At 43.1% G+C, this 17,668-nt stretch overlaps 1 protein-coding gene across 2 annotated transcripts in view; it reads right to left on the reverse strand.

Moving 5' to 3' along the window:
- The window catches only part of LOC139134644 (aminopeptidase N-like), a 38,253-nt gene that overhangs the window by 16,416 nt on the left and 4,169 nt on the right, over window positions 1-17,668 (reverse strand). Inside the window, exons 1-3 of one of the 2 annotated variants that reach the window (XM_070701597.1) lie at window positions 9,962-10,192; window positions 4,453-5,112; window positions 1-137 (exon numbers count right to left, since the gene is read on the reverse strand). The exon at window positions 1-137 is cut by the window's left edge and continues 137 nt beyond it. In XM_070701597.1, coding sequence (XP_070557698.1) covers window positions 1-137; window positions 4,453-5,112; window positions 9,962-10,035 — 871 coding nt within the window. In that variant the 5' untranslated portion in view covers window positions 10,036-10,192. Of the gene's footprint in view, window positions 138-4,452; window positions 5,113-9,961; window positions 10,193-17,668 lie in introns of those variants that run through there. The other variant, XM_070701598.1, reaches the window with a different exon arrangement.

Here is a 17,668-nt window from a genome sequence, read left to right on the forward strand (position 1 = left end):
TTGGCATATTCGACATAGCCCAACGTTTACTCCTGTGAGCGATGACTAGGTCAAAGGTCGATCTAAAATGTGGCTCGTCGTAACTTGGGAACACTTCTCGAGCGTAGTTTGGAGTGAATTTTGTGTTGCAAATCCACCTGTAGAGACAAAGGGGAGAAACGTAAACAAGAAATCTACCTCCTTCGTTACCTTCCATAGTTCAATCACACACATTATCGACCACTCCCTTTAATAAAACTTGGGCTTGGTGATACTACTAAAGCACTGGATAAACTCATTCCTTTCATAAAACTCGAACACCGCTTTTAAATTGGCTTGTATGCGAGGTGGAATTTCGTGGTAGAACCTTAGATCCCTTATAGTGATGTAACAATGTATATATCGCATTCTGCACCATAGTTTGTCACGTGTTGTTTGACTGAGAAAGCAAATAAACAATCACTGTCTTGGTTGCCTCGATTTTTACACTCTTTTGATAAAACAAGCCCATTGTTAAACTTTAACTAGCTCACCAAAAGTCCCTGTAAATAGGTCTACAATTATTATTGATGACGATGGGTTTGGGCCGAGCTAAATTGGTGAAATAATTCAGTTTGTTGTAGTTGAAATTTTGTCCCTTTCAAAATATTAACATTTTCATTTTCACACCGTGGCACATGATGACCCATACTATTTCCACACAGATGATAACACCTGGTTCCTTTGATTTTTCAACAGGATATGGATTAATTGCTGTAAAGGAATTACCAATAACACATTTCTTAAAATGCGATGTCACATACTATACCATATATAAATTTTAAGTACACACATCGCGTCCAGTGTGTTGCCATAGAAGAGCACTGCAGTATTGAGTATGCAACAATTGGACACATGGACGTACCGGTGACATCGAGCCCATTCACCAATGACATCAAGATGGCTATAATTTTTTTATGCTGTGCATCATAGCTCATGTTTAGACGTGTATTCGTATTTGTACTCGAATTGCAGGGTAATAAATAATATCATGAAGTTAGAGGGGAGAGGTGAGTTGACATCATGACCGACTTTGAACGAATTTTGAATTAAGCATTGTCACAGAATGATGTCAGTATTACGCTGTCTACAAAAACAAATTTTGTATATACCAATAAAGCCAATTTTTCTGGATCTTTGAATGTAGTGGTCGAACACACTGGTGTGCTCAAACGATAAATACTCCCACCATCATATTGCTATTTACGGTATCGTCCATGGTACCTACAATGTATCAGTGTATGATAAAGGAAATATGTTAATCTTCGTTGATAGTAGCCCAACTCATGATGAAAATCTCCGGTGTTGAGATATAGTCTAGATATCTATGATAAATCATACCGTTGTCTAGATTCAGTTTGAAAACTTGCCAGCAAACTGACAAAAGTGAATATTGTTTAATTTCATCACGGTATTTTCTTTTGAGGCCTTAATACTGCTAAAGATTTACAGTGTAAAGAATTCTCAAGACTCTGGACTTCGAAATTGGCCTCCTTGCCCTTCTGAACGTTACAGCCAATGCCTCAATATTCTGGCCAATATCGGGCCGATCACTTTAATCATTGCACATAGCATGTTCAAGGTATGGGCAATGAGGGTAGATAATGAGGGGAGAGACCACGGAAGCGTTTTAAACCATTCCAATCTAGTTTCCTGCCCATCTACCGGTATTGTTGCCAGGTTATTATCACCATTAGGTTACAATGTAGACTGGCCCCTATCTAGTTGCCTGGCTTTTCTCGACAGCTGACCAATCAACAGGTGCAGCCAACGGAGCTATTGATCGAAAAAGCTATCCCAGGAGCAATTTTTGAGGGCAGGGGAAATTTTAACTTTGCTTAGGTAGGGGACATATTTTAGGTGGCAGGGGAGCAAATTTCAGGGTTTTTTTGGTCGGGCAGGGCACCTATCGGTTGATTGTCCTGGGGACAGGGCTTGGCGAAAACGAGGAGAGGGGACGCTACTTTTAAAACGGGACAGGGGAAGTCGAGCCATGGTGTTTCTGGGAATGGGGACACAGGGTAAGTACTTATACCTTTTACAGGTTACCCAGACTACTTAGCCTTGTAATAAAGGGAAAGTGGCTTCACATATCACCCAACCTGTCTTGTATGTGCTTTAGTGTGTTTTGTGTCTAAATTGTGTTTTGGTTGTTGGTGTGAAAATTAACAACCGGGTCGTTAATTTTAAATAAGACATGGCGAAAAAATTGACAAAATCGACAGCTCTTTTCATCACGGGGTAGGGTAGCTTCATGTCTGCAGGGGAAATGGAATGACAAAATTTTGGGGGAATTTTTCCAGGGCACGGGAAATCGGCAAGTTTTTTCGCCACAGGGCAGGGGAGCTTCAAAAATTCACAGTGGGGAGGGGAAACAGGCAAATATAAGTGGGGAGTGGGTAAAAATGAAGTTTGAGTGCGGAAGGGAAGTCGAAAAAATTTCAGTGGGAGAGCAAATTATGAACAGCTAATTAATCACCCTCATGACTTAAAATTAGTCGGTTCACATTGCTTGTCATGCACAATATATCTTATCATAGTAAGGACTCTTTTAAAAGTGCATTGTTCATTGGCTGCACCTGAATCAAGGCGTTCATCCCACGATCTACGCAACAGAATACCTTTCGAGCGACGGTCTGCTAATGTTTAATTCTTCAATTTATTACATGTTTTTGATACTTATGTGCTCACAGACTTGGAGCAAGTCTCGTAACAGTGCACAAAACCCGTACAGTTGTGGCTGGCATTACATGTAAAGTGCACCATTATATGTAAAACGTTGATCTCTGCTGTGCACTATACCCGTCATCAGACCATTGCGATTGACGCACTTACAGAAATGCATGTCACTGGAAAATGTGTGGTTGAAAACGAATATTTGAATATAAGTTAGTCTTTAGCTTTGGTACTTTTTAAAGGACTTTCATTCTTGATGAGTAAATTCTAAGATTTCTTCCGGGCATAATAATGTCGGGTTATAAAAGGAGATTTGACACTGAAGGTATTTCACACCACAGCACCAAATCGGACCGAACTTGAATCTACTGTGCGGTTTCAGTGGTCTACAAAAGTATACGAAAAATTTCAGCTTTTAGCGCTCGCTACATGAAATATTACATTTTTGATGGAAATTCTCTGAAAACATGCGAAATGAGCATTTTTTTGAAGATCACGGTTCTGTTCTTGAAGAAGTCCCTCCGTCTTTATACAATTTTGAGATACCAAATCTTCCAGGCTGCATTGGTATGTCGACAGTCATCCGGTTGGCGATCAGTGTAAAGACCATGTCAGGATATTTCGCTCCTTAGTCTCTTATCAAGATATGGTATCGGGTCTCCCGTTAAAACCAACTGATCAAACATAAGTACAGCCGCCCGGTGCACATTACATCATTCTTAGACACCTAAATGTGGTTGCAGGCGCGTCAAAACTGTGTGTTCTTTGTGGCCATTTATTCAAGTTGTATAACCCAGTCAACAGCTACATCACATGATGCAGGTACATTAAATGTGACTTTATTATCCAAAGCTGTTCAGTTCTTACAGTTCTATCGATATTCTGTGTTAACTTCTGCGAGACCAGAGTTTGACAGTCGTTAAGCCCGATAGCAAGTGAAACCAGACACCTGTTGGGCCAAAATTTCGCTTTGTAAACTATTTAATCGAAAACCGATCAATTACGAAAAAATTGTCACGTTTGTTTGCTTTACTATTGACATTCAAAACAGTGTTGCTCAGGTGCACGTCAGTGTTTGACACCCATCTCGCTCTTCATTGAATTTTTATGTTGTATTTCGATGGTATTGCTATTGTTGTTGATCCGTTTACAGTGCTTTGTTCCGTGCTTGGAAGACATTATTTTTTCCGATTCAAAAATCAAGTCGAAATGTTTCGTACCCAACTTGCCAACACTACCTTTGTGTGGATCCAACGATAGAGAAGAGCTGACTTTAAGCCTTGACTAGAACTCGATTTGTCAACAATAGCATTGCTGCTGATGTTATACTTTTGTATTACAACACAGGTTAGCGAAGATAATAAGAATATTTATCAGGAACAAACGTCTGTCATTAAAAGTGACAAATATTGTCAGTTAAAAAGTAGAAAGTTATGCATTCAAACTTCCTTTGAGCAAACATGCAGCCTCTCAGAGCTCTTATTATGCTGCGCCATATATCACTGACAAAAAGACAGCTCATTTTTCTTACGAATAAATAGGATACATATGCATGATAACTATGACATCATAAACTCACACAACAAACAAAATCAAACAAGTAAGAAAACAAACAAAAAAACACAGAAATAATTCACTTTATATACAGCTGTCGAGATATTTCTGGGAGTCATGTTCCTCCGTCTATGACAACATGATCATGAGAAACTACAGACATGTAAATTTCATACGAATGAACTAATTACTCAGTCCACTCACCTGGTTTCACCTCCAATGTCGTATGATTGGTAGTACATTCCCCACTGGTCATCTGCGGCGTCTCCCATGGGCGCTCCAAAGTTATTAATTCTAACCTCGTAAATATTGCCGGCCTCCATGCCAACAGCAAGCTCGATTACGAAGAGTTCGTGCACATCGTCTAAGTAGGCGCGACTAACTTCAACACTGTCGCCCGAGGATAGTTCCTGTATTTCGATAGCGTCCTCCGAGTCGACGTCGACATTCAGAAATCTACTGTTCATTTTGATGATGTCGGTCGATTCCTCACAACGGAGGCGTATTCGCTCTCTCCCCTCAAACGTGAAGCGTTTGTCGTCATCTTCTTCATCGAGGTACATTGTCAAATAAATTTCGTAGTGTTCAGGGTAAAGGGTTTCTGGTAGACGTTCCTCAAAGGGCTCGCGGGGTGTTTCCGTAGGTTCTACGGGCACTGCAGGTAGCTGAGGTTCGCACACGGGTACAACTTCTTCGCATGGCTGTTGCTGTTCCTGCCTGGGTACGAAATAAAACAAAAGCGCAACGCCGACAACTATGATGATGAACAGCAAGGATAGGAAAATGGCTGTTTTCTGCGTCACGTAGAAACCTTTCGGTAGCTGCTTGTTCTCTCCTTCCATTACGTCAGACTCGTCATCAGAGCTGTGCGATTTAAAACATAAAATTGTGATCAGTGAACGCTACTTTACTCGTAAGCGCTTAGACGTGTATACGTTGGGACATGCAGACGTTTATATACTGCTATCAGATGTTTTCAAACGTGGTGATAATGCGTTAGCCGCTTTAAATAAAAATTCGTTGTTTGCCGTCCGCGTGCTGGTAGGTTTTAAGATAAAATTAAGAAAACAAACACAATGTTAACACTATTACAAATAAAAATATTATTTTTCAAAAAGAAACAAATAAAAATGAGCTTATGTTAATACGCTTGTGTTGTTTTGTTTGTGTTTGTTTTTTTCCCTGGCTGGCTGGTAGATTTTTCAAAAATCCAAGGACGGCAAACAAAGGATTTTCTTTAAACGGCCTTATAATCTTAATCACTCTGGGGAGGAGCTATATACAGTATGATAGGGCTCCAGGGATTACCCTGCATGCACAGCGAGGGAGGGGTGGATGTGGCTTCACAACGGTCTATTACCGCTATACCCTAACAGCCTAAAATATGAACACAAAACAAAACAAAACAAAGCAGACAAAGCAAAATAACAAAACGAAACACCCATGAAACCTCCTAAAATCCCATTCAGCTCCAACGAAATGTACTACTGGCCCTTCCATAAGACAGATAAGAACAACAGTGGAGAAAAGTACTTGATCAAGTTGATGACAAACCGATCCAAACAGTCAGAATTACGATAAATATGTACAGCAGCGTGTGACGTAATGCACTATAACTGACAACGCATTGCAATTAATAATTGTATGATGACTTAGACAGGCACCTTGTATCAATTAGTTTTTGAAGATTTCACAGTTTAAGTCAAAATAGCCCATTTACACAAAATTCGACTGTCATCGATCCACGCCTACCCACCAAAGTCTCGGCTGTGTAAACTCATGTAACGGTCATTGTTAAAAAATACTGGTTTCGATTTTTAGCGCCAAAGGTGGCGCCCGTTCCTTGGATGAAAGTGGATATAACAGCTTGTAAATGCATGCCTTGGTCAGATTTATTGTGTCAATGATTTCTATTTTCCAAAAATGTTAGGAGTGAGTTCCAGGGATATTTATCGTCCGCTAAATGTGCTACCTTTTCCCGCGATTGTCTTCGGAAGACAACCGTTACGTTGGAGCATAGACAATAGAGGGGGAACTCTACTGTCTATGGTAGGAGCAGGTATCATAATGAGACGAGTTGTCTCCCGTTATCCATATGAGAAACAGAGTTCTATAATCGTTCAAATCTCTCTCTCTCTCTCTCTCTCTCTCTCTCTCTCTCTCTCTCTCTCTCTCTCTCTCTCTCTCTCTCCACCAGCACCATGGTTATTTGGCCATTGGTGTTATTGCTCTGTAGCGATCAAAACAGTGCACGCAACACCCGAGAAACAAGTTCTGAACACAGCCTGAGTAACCGGTACTTTTCACCGAAAGAACGGAAGACATATAATCGCTTAAGTCTACAAAAAACAGCAAAAGGTCAAAGATAACATCAAAGTATATAAATCACCATAAAATAGAAGGTATAGCGTGAGAGCCTGTATTGCTATAGCATAGTGTGTGCACAAAGTGTTTGTTCTTTTCCACCTCTCGATAATTTCTGTTTGTCCAAAGGAGTCAGTCCGTGTAACCTTTTCAGCCAATTTTAGACAGTTCTATCGTCCCAATCAAATGATAATAAAAGCACCCTTCACCGACTCGCACGCTGATTGGCCGTCTGCCAACTGAGCTGGTACGATAGTGCATGACAATTCGCTCGAATCAAGAAAAGATAGTCCATCTTCGAAATGGCCTTTTCCAAACGATTTAGATCGTTTTACGAGACTCAAAAAGTCATGTACGCTAAAAATTAGCGCAAAAATTGATACCTTGTATCTGAATACCACAGTGTGGGTGATTTACAGAATAAATCAAGTCCCTGTCCTATTTCTACGAACATACTTTGGAACACACCTAGGAGGAATTTGGGTCAATACAGATTTAATATTAAAGTTTATAACATTAGATCAATACATACTAAGTGCAATAAAAGAGATAAACAAACTACGGTTGCACGAAACTATTCCCAAGTCAGACAAAAATCCACAAACGCATGAAGGTTCAGGCTATCTTTGTCTTTTGGTAACATTTCGAAAGGAGACTGTTTGCATAGAACTGCAATATGATTAAAGGTAGTTATGGCGACGTTTCCATTTGTGCTTGTACACAGCTCATTTCTCCCTGGCTGTTGGTGGCCGTTGTCCAGGCGTAGGTCACCTCTTTCTTAAACAGAAATCTCTCCTCTCAATACCTTGTTCTCTTTGATCAGAGTAGACACCGCCGAAGTAGGCATCATTCGTACTGTTCTTTAGCAGTCATGATCCCATAAATCATATTCTCAAAAAAGGTGGTCTTTTTCAATGAGCAGCCTAATGTTATTCGGAATCTGCATGCGAAACCCATACTGACAGCAGCGCTCTCCACCTATAGTAAACACGATACCTCCTGTTGACTACAAGGCGGGAAGTCTCTCTGACTTCATCAAAGAATAGTCGAATTAGAGACAGTAGGACATTGTGATATAGTTCCCAATAATACCGAATTCGCATGTCTTGACAGAACTTGATGAACAAGTGCCCTGCGAGAGCTCGATCAATTGCCGCTCAGGTCCTACTGCTCCACTTTTCTCCTGGAAAGGCACAAAGTGACTTGTGTCTATAACCGAAGATAGGGTTAACGTAGAAAACGCTTCGAGGACAGATATTCAGACTCCAAATTTTACGTTTTAGTTCTACCAATGATAAGGACTAATTGTGAAGCTCGTTGGGTAAATAATGTTTTCACCGGCTTGTACTTGTGAAAATAGACAATGTGTGAGTTAACACAGTGATGGTGGCCATTTCGAATTACTAGTGTCGGGAAATATTGAATAATTTCTGTCTTTAGTAACACATTATGCGCAGTGACCCCTTTTTACATTTCTTTCGAAAGGGAATGGCTTAAAAATCCATAATGGAAGGGTTGAGAAAACGTTTACATGTAAGGCCTTCAATTTCGAGAAGCGTGCACGCCTCGGGGACTAATCTTGAATATCTGCCAGGCTTTATTTACGACGGAAAATTGCTATCGCGTATCATGCATGCAATATTTGCATTATCAGCTTTGTCATTCGGAGATGACATCTTGCGTCTCCTGTCTGTGATGGCATGTCGCTTCCACACACTGTGATGGTATGCAGGAAATAATAACGTTGTGAAATAATATGAGACTGTAATCCACTTTATCTTTTAGATTGCTTACGTCAAAAGTAACCCGATGACGACAAAGAAGACTTGTCGTTTTTCCAGAGACTGTGTCAACCATTCTTTCCTGTTGATATCTACTATTTTTATATCCTCGACCAGTGTAAAACAGTCTTTGTTTCGAATGGATGTTTTCACACAGAAAATGTGCTACCGAGCAAATGTGAAACAGTTGTGTTTTCTTTTGTAGAGGGAACAGAGAGGTGTGGTTGGTGGACTAGGATGTCTTTCACTCGAATGTGGAAAAGAGCACTCTCAAGTAAAGGATCTTCCATTTTTTAAGGGGGGGGGCAGGCAAGACTTCTGTTGGTGCTCATAGCATTCTACGTAGCCTGAGCGTGTGCTACCAGTTCATATGTAAGTCTTATTCCCATAATCAACTGACTGCATAGTTTCACCTAAATAGTGTTTCCAGTAATTATGAATAATCACAACATTTATTGAGAAGATGCACTCATACGTCTCTACAAAGTTTCTAGCAGCGCATACAATTGCTGTGTAGAGCAGATTTGTGATTGTCCCTGCAGGAGAGCAGCGGCAAAATGTGCACAAGCCCACAGCAAAGCGCCCCCAGTGATAGAGGAGTGAATTTCTTTGTTGATGGCATTTGGTGATTAGTAAAAGTTTAAGAAGTGAGGACGTAGTTACTATACATGTCTGTCTGTCTGTCTGTCTGTCTGTCTGTCTGTTGTCTGTCTGTCTGTCTGTCTGAGCAATGTGTGCATGTGAGTACTCTCATCTGAACATGTAACACCCTCACTTTGCCTGTCAGTCTATCCCTATAAATCTATAATAATTATATTATATTTTTTGATCTATGAATAAATCAATCAATGACTCAATCAAACTATTCGTCTGCATGTCTATCTTTGTTCATCTTTGTCGTATAAATCATTTATCTGCGTTTGCGTGTTCTGTAAAATGCTAAGGAAATTATATTTTGCAGTGTTCTGTGAGCTGAGATGTAAGTTGTTTTGTATACATATACGAGCTGGAAAAAGTGAGATATGTGAGAAGCCCAGTGTCTAAACTAAAACGTTGAAATGCCTGTAAATTTTAGCAATTCAAAACCCTGGTCGACTCATTAACTAATAAACGTTTACCCACCGCGGAGAGTCATTAGTTCTGTGCATTCTAGAACTTCCGTAGACATTCTCTATGCCAGTGTTCATAGTTTAGCCGTTCTAATACCTGTCCATATTTTATGCAACCATGCATACTTAACGTTTCTCCAACGGAAAACATAAAAATATCAGCACAGGCCACAGAGAAGATATGTAACGAAAAGAGTCTCTCAACCACCTTTCCTAGAAATTCAGTGAGTTCTACGAGTGAATGTTTCATGCAAGAGAAACATATACGCGCCCACTGTTCACACCTGTATGTCGGAGCGAGGAAGGTCGCCAGTGTGCACACGATCTACTAAACCACGATCAATAATTAACAATCGATCATTATTAATATTGCCGGCGTTGGGAAATTTTTAACGGAATGACCTTAAAATACACTCGAGAGATCTAAATAGGCTCGTAGAGCGATAAATCCTATTTCACCTGTTCTTCTTCGACGCGTAGCGTCCGATGCCACAGACGGCCAAAATGGTTCCACAGATGACAATCCCTGCCATACTATCAGCCAGTTGTTCCAAGAAGGTAGTAGGGTCCACTCACGCCATCTGGCCAGTCAAATTTTCTAGTAATTGACAGGAAAGTTCCTAAATTATTGCGCGCAGCGCAGCTCGAAACGAGTGGTTAACGTTGCCCCGAAGCTAGTATAAGGTCAACAAACTTATTCTCGAATCTCGCATGCGCCGTCTAGTAATTTGCATCTCGATAATGAGGTGATTTGTCCCTAGAGACCGGTTAAACGAAAACTTCAGAAAATTTATAATTGCACGTTATTAGTTATAAAACTTTCTTGGATTTGTATAATCTTTCTATCATATATAACTTGTGCAATCCTAGTTGAGAACTTTTCGTAATTATTGTAAATTTCAAGACTTTCCGAAAAAATGTGTCTTAAGCTATTAATGCAACGCAGTCCATTGTGGATCACTTAGATTTAGCACTTGGATTTACATGTAAGCTGTTAACCAACTGACGTTTCAATAATATTTGTGTCGTTTGGCCTTTAAATTTCGCTTTGTGACGGTGAAACGCAAATGCTGTCGGCACTCTCTTGTGCCGTATGAAGTCGCTTTCCTATGACACTGGCAACGTTGGTATTGTATGCACGATGTGTGAAGAACAAGACGTTCAACTGAAAAAACCGGGACGAATATTCAAGTTTAAAATGATCGCGTTTTCTTCGGGTGATCTTCTGTATTCAATAAAACTAGGACCCTGAGGATTATGCAAATTTGTAAAATTGTCAATAGTGGGTCGAATACTAGTATTTTCCAGTCTTGCCAGTGGAAAACTCAAGTAACGACGATATGGGTAAATCTCCATTTCGTTTTCTGTAGTGTACACTTCAGACTGCGTTTTAGAATCGAAATTCTCGACGACTCTTTCCCAGGTCGAATTTTGTCCTATAGTAAGATTTTCTATTACTCTGAGAGAACTGCGCATCATACAAAACGGCCAACCTCAAATGGAGAGCCGACGATTTAACTGATAAAAGATTGTGCGTCAATATCCAGCGATTGTGGAAAGCTTCCAACTGTAAAGAGAAATTTATTGTTTTTTTAGGCTGTATGAAAGAATCCTAACGATGGCATGATGATTTGGCATGTTCTCCTCTTTACACAGGATAGTCATGAATATGGTGTATATGCTATTATTTCTTATTTCCACGACCATGTGTCTGTGATACAGCGGTAAAATATGTAGTCTGACGCGGGATCCGGTGAAACACACGCAAAGAGAAAAGTACTTTTTTCTCTCTCAGACAATGTCACCGATGGGCATTTAAAGTATTGTATATCAAGCTATTTAGTGTACGTGCTGTCAGTTCCAATCTGTTTCGCACACCCGACTTCCCTCGTATGTTATTTGTTCCGTCACAAGCTACTCAACAATACATCTGGCGTGGGATTCTAAACCATATGAACGTTGTTCCTGGTATGTTGATGACAGCTTTTAGTCGGATGGAAGCCGAAGACATTAAAAAAAAAATCAGTAATGAAGTCCGAGGTACTTTGGAGTATTCATTTATGGCTCAATCCTCCCGTGTGGTGCATATTATAATTTGACTTGCTTGCCGTGTTTTTAAAAAACTTGCCATTGTGAAGATCAAGAAAACGATCCGTTGTGTGCCAGTAAATTAATGTTTGCTTTGCAAGAGATTTGTCATCGACACAGGGTGAAATTCTGCTCACTGCCTAGTCTCATAAAAGCTTTCAGATGCAATTGTTTCAATTTTTCCAAGTTTTAAATCCTCTCATGGTCATTTAGTTCTGGCGGGAAATTTTTAGATAGCTATGGGGGTCACGCTGAAAAATGCCAAAGGTTACGGTAACCAGAACTTATAAATTCTGGGTAACAACACCTCCGACATTAATAACGAAATAAGGTTTTGATGACGGTGATTTTAATATAGATTTCGTCAGTCAAGGTTATTTCACTCCAATAAGTAATTGGTAGGAATTATGGAGTGGGTTTTGTCAGAAAGCTCCACTCAAAGATACTGTACGTAACAATGAACACGTTGTTTGTAGCAGTTCTTAGCGAAAATACTTCGTGGTTTACAGAACAAGTTAAGGGCGAGATCTTACACTTTTGTGAAGATGAACGTAAGATTCGTATTGAGACATTGGGCTTCCAGCAGCTTATTTACATAAGATAAGGTTCTACAGTAGCACCAATGTTTCGAGAAGCTCTTACGCTATCAGTTTCTTTTCCTCGTCGAATTACGTTGAGAACTGTTAGCACTTAGTTCAGGCGAATTAGGGTTGTACTTTAAATATATGAGGTTTTTCATGCAGTTCTTATTATAGGTCACGTACCTTTGAACCGTTAAGGTTACCAATGCTCATAAGGTCAACTTTGGTTTAGGGACTGAAGGTATATTACCAGACAGGCAACAACAAATTGGTGACACATGGAAGTAATCAACGGGTATTATAGGTTCAAGGTAAATAAGAAATATTGAAAATGAAAGCAACACGTATGCATTTTTATCATCAACAGATTAGATTTAATGTGAGCCTGCGGCAATGTTTAGTTCACCATACTCTTTGGTGCAAAGTTTGGACTTCGGAGTCTCTTCCTCTGATTGTTTTGGACACTGGTACAACAAAATGGCTCTGGTGTTGCCCTTAAAACCCTTTTCCTGCCGAGCGCCCCTGTCCGTTATCCTGCCAGGTCGTTCAAAACCAGCCCCCTTTTCCGTGTCTACAGAAGATAGGCTCTCCTGCACGCTTTCCTGCCAGGCATTTGGCGGGAAAATACCGCATTTTCGGGGTACGATTACCGACCATATACGTGTTAGACTTCAAAAATTTTGCATGCCCGTATAGAGGGGCAACCGCTGATGAGGTTGTGTCCAGAAAATGACGAGGTCACGGGCGTTGTTTGCCCCGGGGGACGTGCACTTTTATGCCCTTTTCTAGCTTACTTTTGCGGAAGTAAAGCTCGTTCGCCGGCACGCACGGCCACACCGGGGAAACGTCACCTCTCTCGTGGGTTAGAAGAAGACCCAGGGGTTAGTGCTATGGGTGCGGCAGCACCCTCAAACCTGTCCTGTTTCCCCTGGGTTGTGTCACTTGGCCACGTACTTTGAACGACTTGGAAGAGTCGCACAGTGCAGTCTGCTTTGACGTAGTGTCAACGACATAGCTCCGCCATTGAAGGAAGGCGTGTACGTAGTTTGGCCAGTTCAGTGCACACTTAGCTCGTTAGTGTTACCGTTTCCTAACACGTTAGTTGTGCAGTTGTTACTAAGGTGCAGTTTTGTACCACCTTAGCTCTGGACAGTGCAACTGCTCTATGCACTAACCCAACGACAGATGGTTGGTACAACGTCTACGTCGCACGAGCACAGCCTCCGTTGGGCTGTGCCCCTCCCACGTGATACAACGCACGTTCATCCATTACTATAGCGTCCTTACGGATCTGCCAAAAACGAAAGTGGGGTAAAAACAAAACAAACGAAAATATGCGATCATAGATAGTATTTTATTCGGGAATAATTTACATTATGCCGAACAATAAATCTCGGAGTCTGTCTCGACGTCCGAGTGCATGGTCCGTGTTTCAAAAATTACAATCGGGGTGGCAGGTCCGTGTTTCAAAAATTATAATAGGGGGAATTGTACAAAATAACCCGTCTAAACAAAACAAACGAAAATATGCGATCCATAGATAGTATTTTATTCGGGAATAATTTACATTATGCCGAATAATAAATCTCAGAGTCTGTCTCGACGTCCGAGTGCATGGTCCGTGTTACAAAGATTACAATCGGGGGATTGTACAAAATAATCCGTGTTTCAATTTACAATCAGCGGCATCGTAAAGCACAAACAAACGGCACAACCGTGCTCAAAATGTGATCATGGTCCGTGTTAAGAATACAGTCAAGCCAATGTTAGGCGAAGCTGTCCCCTGTCCGTTATTTACGTCGGGTTCTCTTGCTGATGGGTGTCGTCGGGGCTGTGTGAGTAGAGGTCTGCACGCCAATGCTCCTCTTACCTCGTAGCATCATGCGATGATGAAAAGCCGCAAAACACTCGCCCTCGTGAAGATGAACCCCGCACAGACTACATCCTTTGGACGTCTCAGACAGTCGTCCCGCTCGCAGTGGTCTTACCCTCTCTGCTGCATACTTTACAGCATTTCTGCCGCCCCTCCAAACGGCTGACAACGTGCATCGGCTGATTTTGTGGATTGATGTACGAGGCAAGAGAAACGGTGGCCTCGACCTCTCTCACACTGGGCTGCGATCGCCCACAATAACCGCCAATGAGTTGTTTCCCGACACGCAGATGAACATCTTATGGGTCAGCTTACTATCAGGGTGTACATGCTTGAAGCATATATATGCATTTACCAGGGCAACATCAATCAGGTAACATGCCAGATATGTCCACCATCTGTGTTCTTGCGCCCAGTGTGAAAGTACTTGCGCTTCTGGTTGGCTCGGTCGACGCCTCCCATGTACCGGCGATAATTATACAGCGACAGAGGCACTTGTCGCCGCTCGTCTCCCTCCCCCACTGGCACGCACTCCAAGGGTGGATAGACCGTATTCAAGATCAGCACCTGAGCGTTACTATCCTGATAAGCAGTGATGTTAAGACGAGAGTCCGTTCTGGTCGTGGCTTTCATATCCCCAACAGACAGAGGAAGGCGCTTCCTCTTACCCGGCGGAATTAATTGAGGGGGCATGGTGCGACGATTACGGCGCTTAAAACTCCCGACCATGTAGATCCCGGTCTCCATCAGCTCTCTAGCAGTAACGACCGTGCTAAACAGGCTATCACAGAATAGGCTGTGATTATATCCACAGAATGGCTGGACCAGCTCCATCGTAATTCTTTTCACCACACCTCGCTCCTGCCGTCTCCCATCAGTCCGATCCCGATATTTCACACCTAGGTACGGTGCAAAGTTAGCGATGTATGCAGTGGTGGAGTCGCACAGCTGCCATATCTTGAAACCGTCTCGATCAGGCTTATGCGGTAATCTCTGCTTAAATTTAGAACGGCCCTTAAATCGCACCATGCCCTCGTCGATGGAGATCTCTCTACCCATCTTATAATTATTTACGCACCTGTCAACTATGGGCTCCATCCATGGATTGATTTTATAAAGGGGATCCTCCTGACACCGACGTCGGCGGCGTGCCTCATCAGGATCACGACGTGGATCGTTCTCTGGGTCTGCCAGATGAAAGTATCGCATAAGCTGCTGAAAGCGACTGCGGGTAATCACAGTAGAAATACCCTGGTTTCTCAGAAAGGGATCGCTAGACCAATAATCCTCCACTGATGATTTACGGTCGATACCCATACAGACTAAGACGCCAATGAACGCCTGCACCTCTCGGTAGTCAGCGTTACGCCAGTATTTATCTATTTTCCTAGCGATATATCGCTGGTGGAATTTGGCGTATTTATTAGTCTCGTCCTTGGCCAATCTGATCAGTGTAGCTGGAATAAACTTAAAAAAGTAATCGAGCTCACGGGAGTGGCTGGGCAAGGTGAAAGTCGGTCCTCTCTCATGGTCAAAATCGGTCTCCTCAAATATATTAGCATCGGTAGTCTCCGACATACGCCAGACAGGAGGGGTGTCGTCCTCCGCCAACACAGCAGCAACGTCATCATCGTCGTCAGAGCTTGCCTCACCTACATACTGCCTGTCATAAAAGTCATCGTCCTCTGCCGCATCCTCGTCAACCTCCGAGTCGGACTCAGCAGTGATATCACCGTCGTCTGGGCGTCTGGGCCTGAACTCGCCCGTAGCGGCATCAAGGATCATATCTGGCTCAAATCAGGTGGGCTATCCTGATAACGAACCCTCCGCACTATTTTTCGGCGGGGACATCGCAGCACACGAAACTATGGCAGGAGCGGGCTGGGCAGCCTCTGCTGATGACGAGGACTCAAGCTCTTTCGCACTGGGCACAGGAACCTCTCCTGACGCAGGATGAGGGCTCATGGTGCACGCAACAGGTGGTGTCTCTCCCGGAGCAGCCGGGGGAGAACCAATGGCATCAGCCGTCTCGTTACTCACTGTCTCACTAGCAGCAGCAGACGTAGTCTGTGCAGGTGAAGTATCTCCCACAAGAGCAGATGTAGTCTCTGCAGGTGAAGTAGTCTCTCCCGGAGCAGCCGGGTGAGAACCACTGGCAACCGGTGACCCGTCATCATCCTCATCGGCAGAACGATCAGTCTTACGTTTACGCTTACCACGGGTTTTTCAGCCGGAGATAGGTTCGCCTTACGGGAGCGTTTCTTGCCCGACTTCTTAGAACGTTTACTAGGGACATCACAACGATCGCTACCACTACCGCCCGGAGACTCTGCATCTTTGAGCTTCAGTCGTCTGCTCGCCTTCAGAAAACTTTTGCGGTCCGTCAAGCTCATGTCTGGAACAGTGTCGACAGACTAGCAGGTCCCTCCCTTTTAAAGCCACAGGGAAACAAAGCCCTGGACATGATTGGACGCAGGGGTGTTAATATATGCATCCACCTGTTATTATAATGGACCTACGGCAATCAGTCCACCAACCGGCGCTGACATTCCTACCCGTCATGTAAATTGCCTGTCCGCACCATTTGATATGCTAATAATACTCATTTGCGATGCAAATCCCTCGAGCACTTAGCATAACATAGTCAATGTCATTAGCATCTCAACTTGACATTCCGTCCAGCTGGGTACGTGGCATGCGCACCTGCCACCCAAGGACGTTGGCCCAAGCCCATGTTTAGTACGGGTGGGAAACCCGTCTCTTTAACCTCATGTCCCTTCTAAGTACGCCTGCGCAGGGCGTATTGTCATCCAAGTCGGTGACAAGCCAACCCGACAGATCGCCCATTAAGCAGTAATGGACTGGCCGTCTCGTTCTTGTACGGCAACGAACAGTGCTTCAGCGGCTTGTTTAGGTCATAACCGTCGCCTGCCGAGCGGCTTACCCAACTAAGGCGGTCAAAGATGAAGGATGCCAAAATTGTCAACAGCTGTCTCGGCCTCGTCCGTTGGGCAAACATGGCTCCTTCAAATAACGTGGCCAGCACGTCTACGTTCAGCGGTGATGACGACCCGTCATTGACGCCCGAGTGCGTAAAACTCGGAATATACCGACAGGTACCTCTACCTGAGTCGGTCATACTACGGTATAAACCAAACACAGGTCTGCCAACTCCCGTTAGACTCGGCCGTTAGCCGAACTTCACAGGGACAACATAGGCATAACAAGTCGGTGAACAACGGTTCACGCACCTAACCGCAGCCGCCAAGTCGTGAACAATGGTATCAAATTTTGAGGCCATGTTCGTGAATGGCAAGGCTGAGGCGGTGTGTTTCGTTGCACGGCTTGAACGTCTAGAGCCAAGTGCAGCCGACAACGTCCGACATCTGAGTGGGTAGTCTTTTCGAGAAGGTAACAAGTCGGTTAAAAGCGGTGGTTACCCTTCACAAATGTCGCTCAAGTCCGTTCGGATCAGTTCCATGTCAGGGACTAATCAAGCCGAGTCCGTCAAATCCGTCCGCACTTCCCGTCAATCAGGACCAAGTCCGTGATTTTCGTCTCGCACCATTGGCAAAAAATTGCACCGCCAGCTGAGGCGGTCTTAGGCGTTGCCTTACAGATTAG

The sequence above is a fragment of the Ptychodera flava genome, chromosome 6 (genome assembly GCF_041260155.1).
Source record: "Ptychodera flava strain L36383 chromosome 6, AS_Pfla_20210202, whole genome shotgun sequence".
Lineage (NCBI taxonomy): Eukaryota > Metazoa > Hemichordata > Enteropneusta > Ptychoderidae > Ptychodera > Ptychodera flava.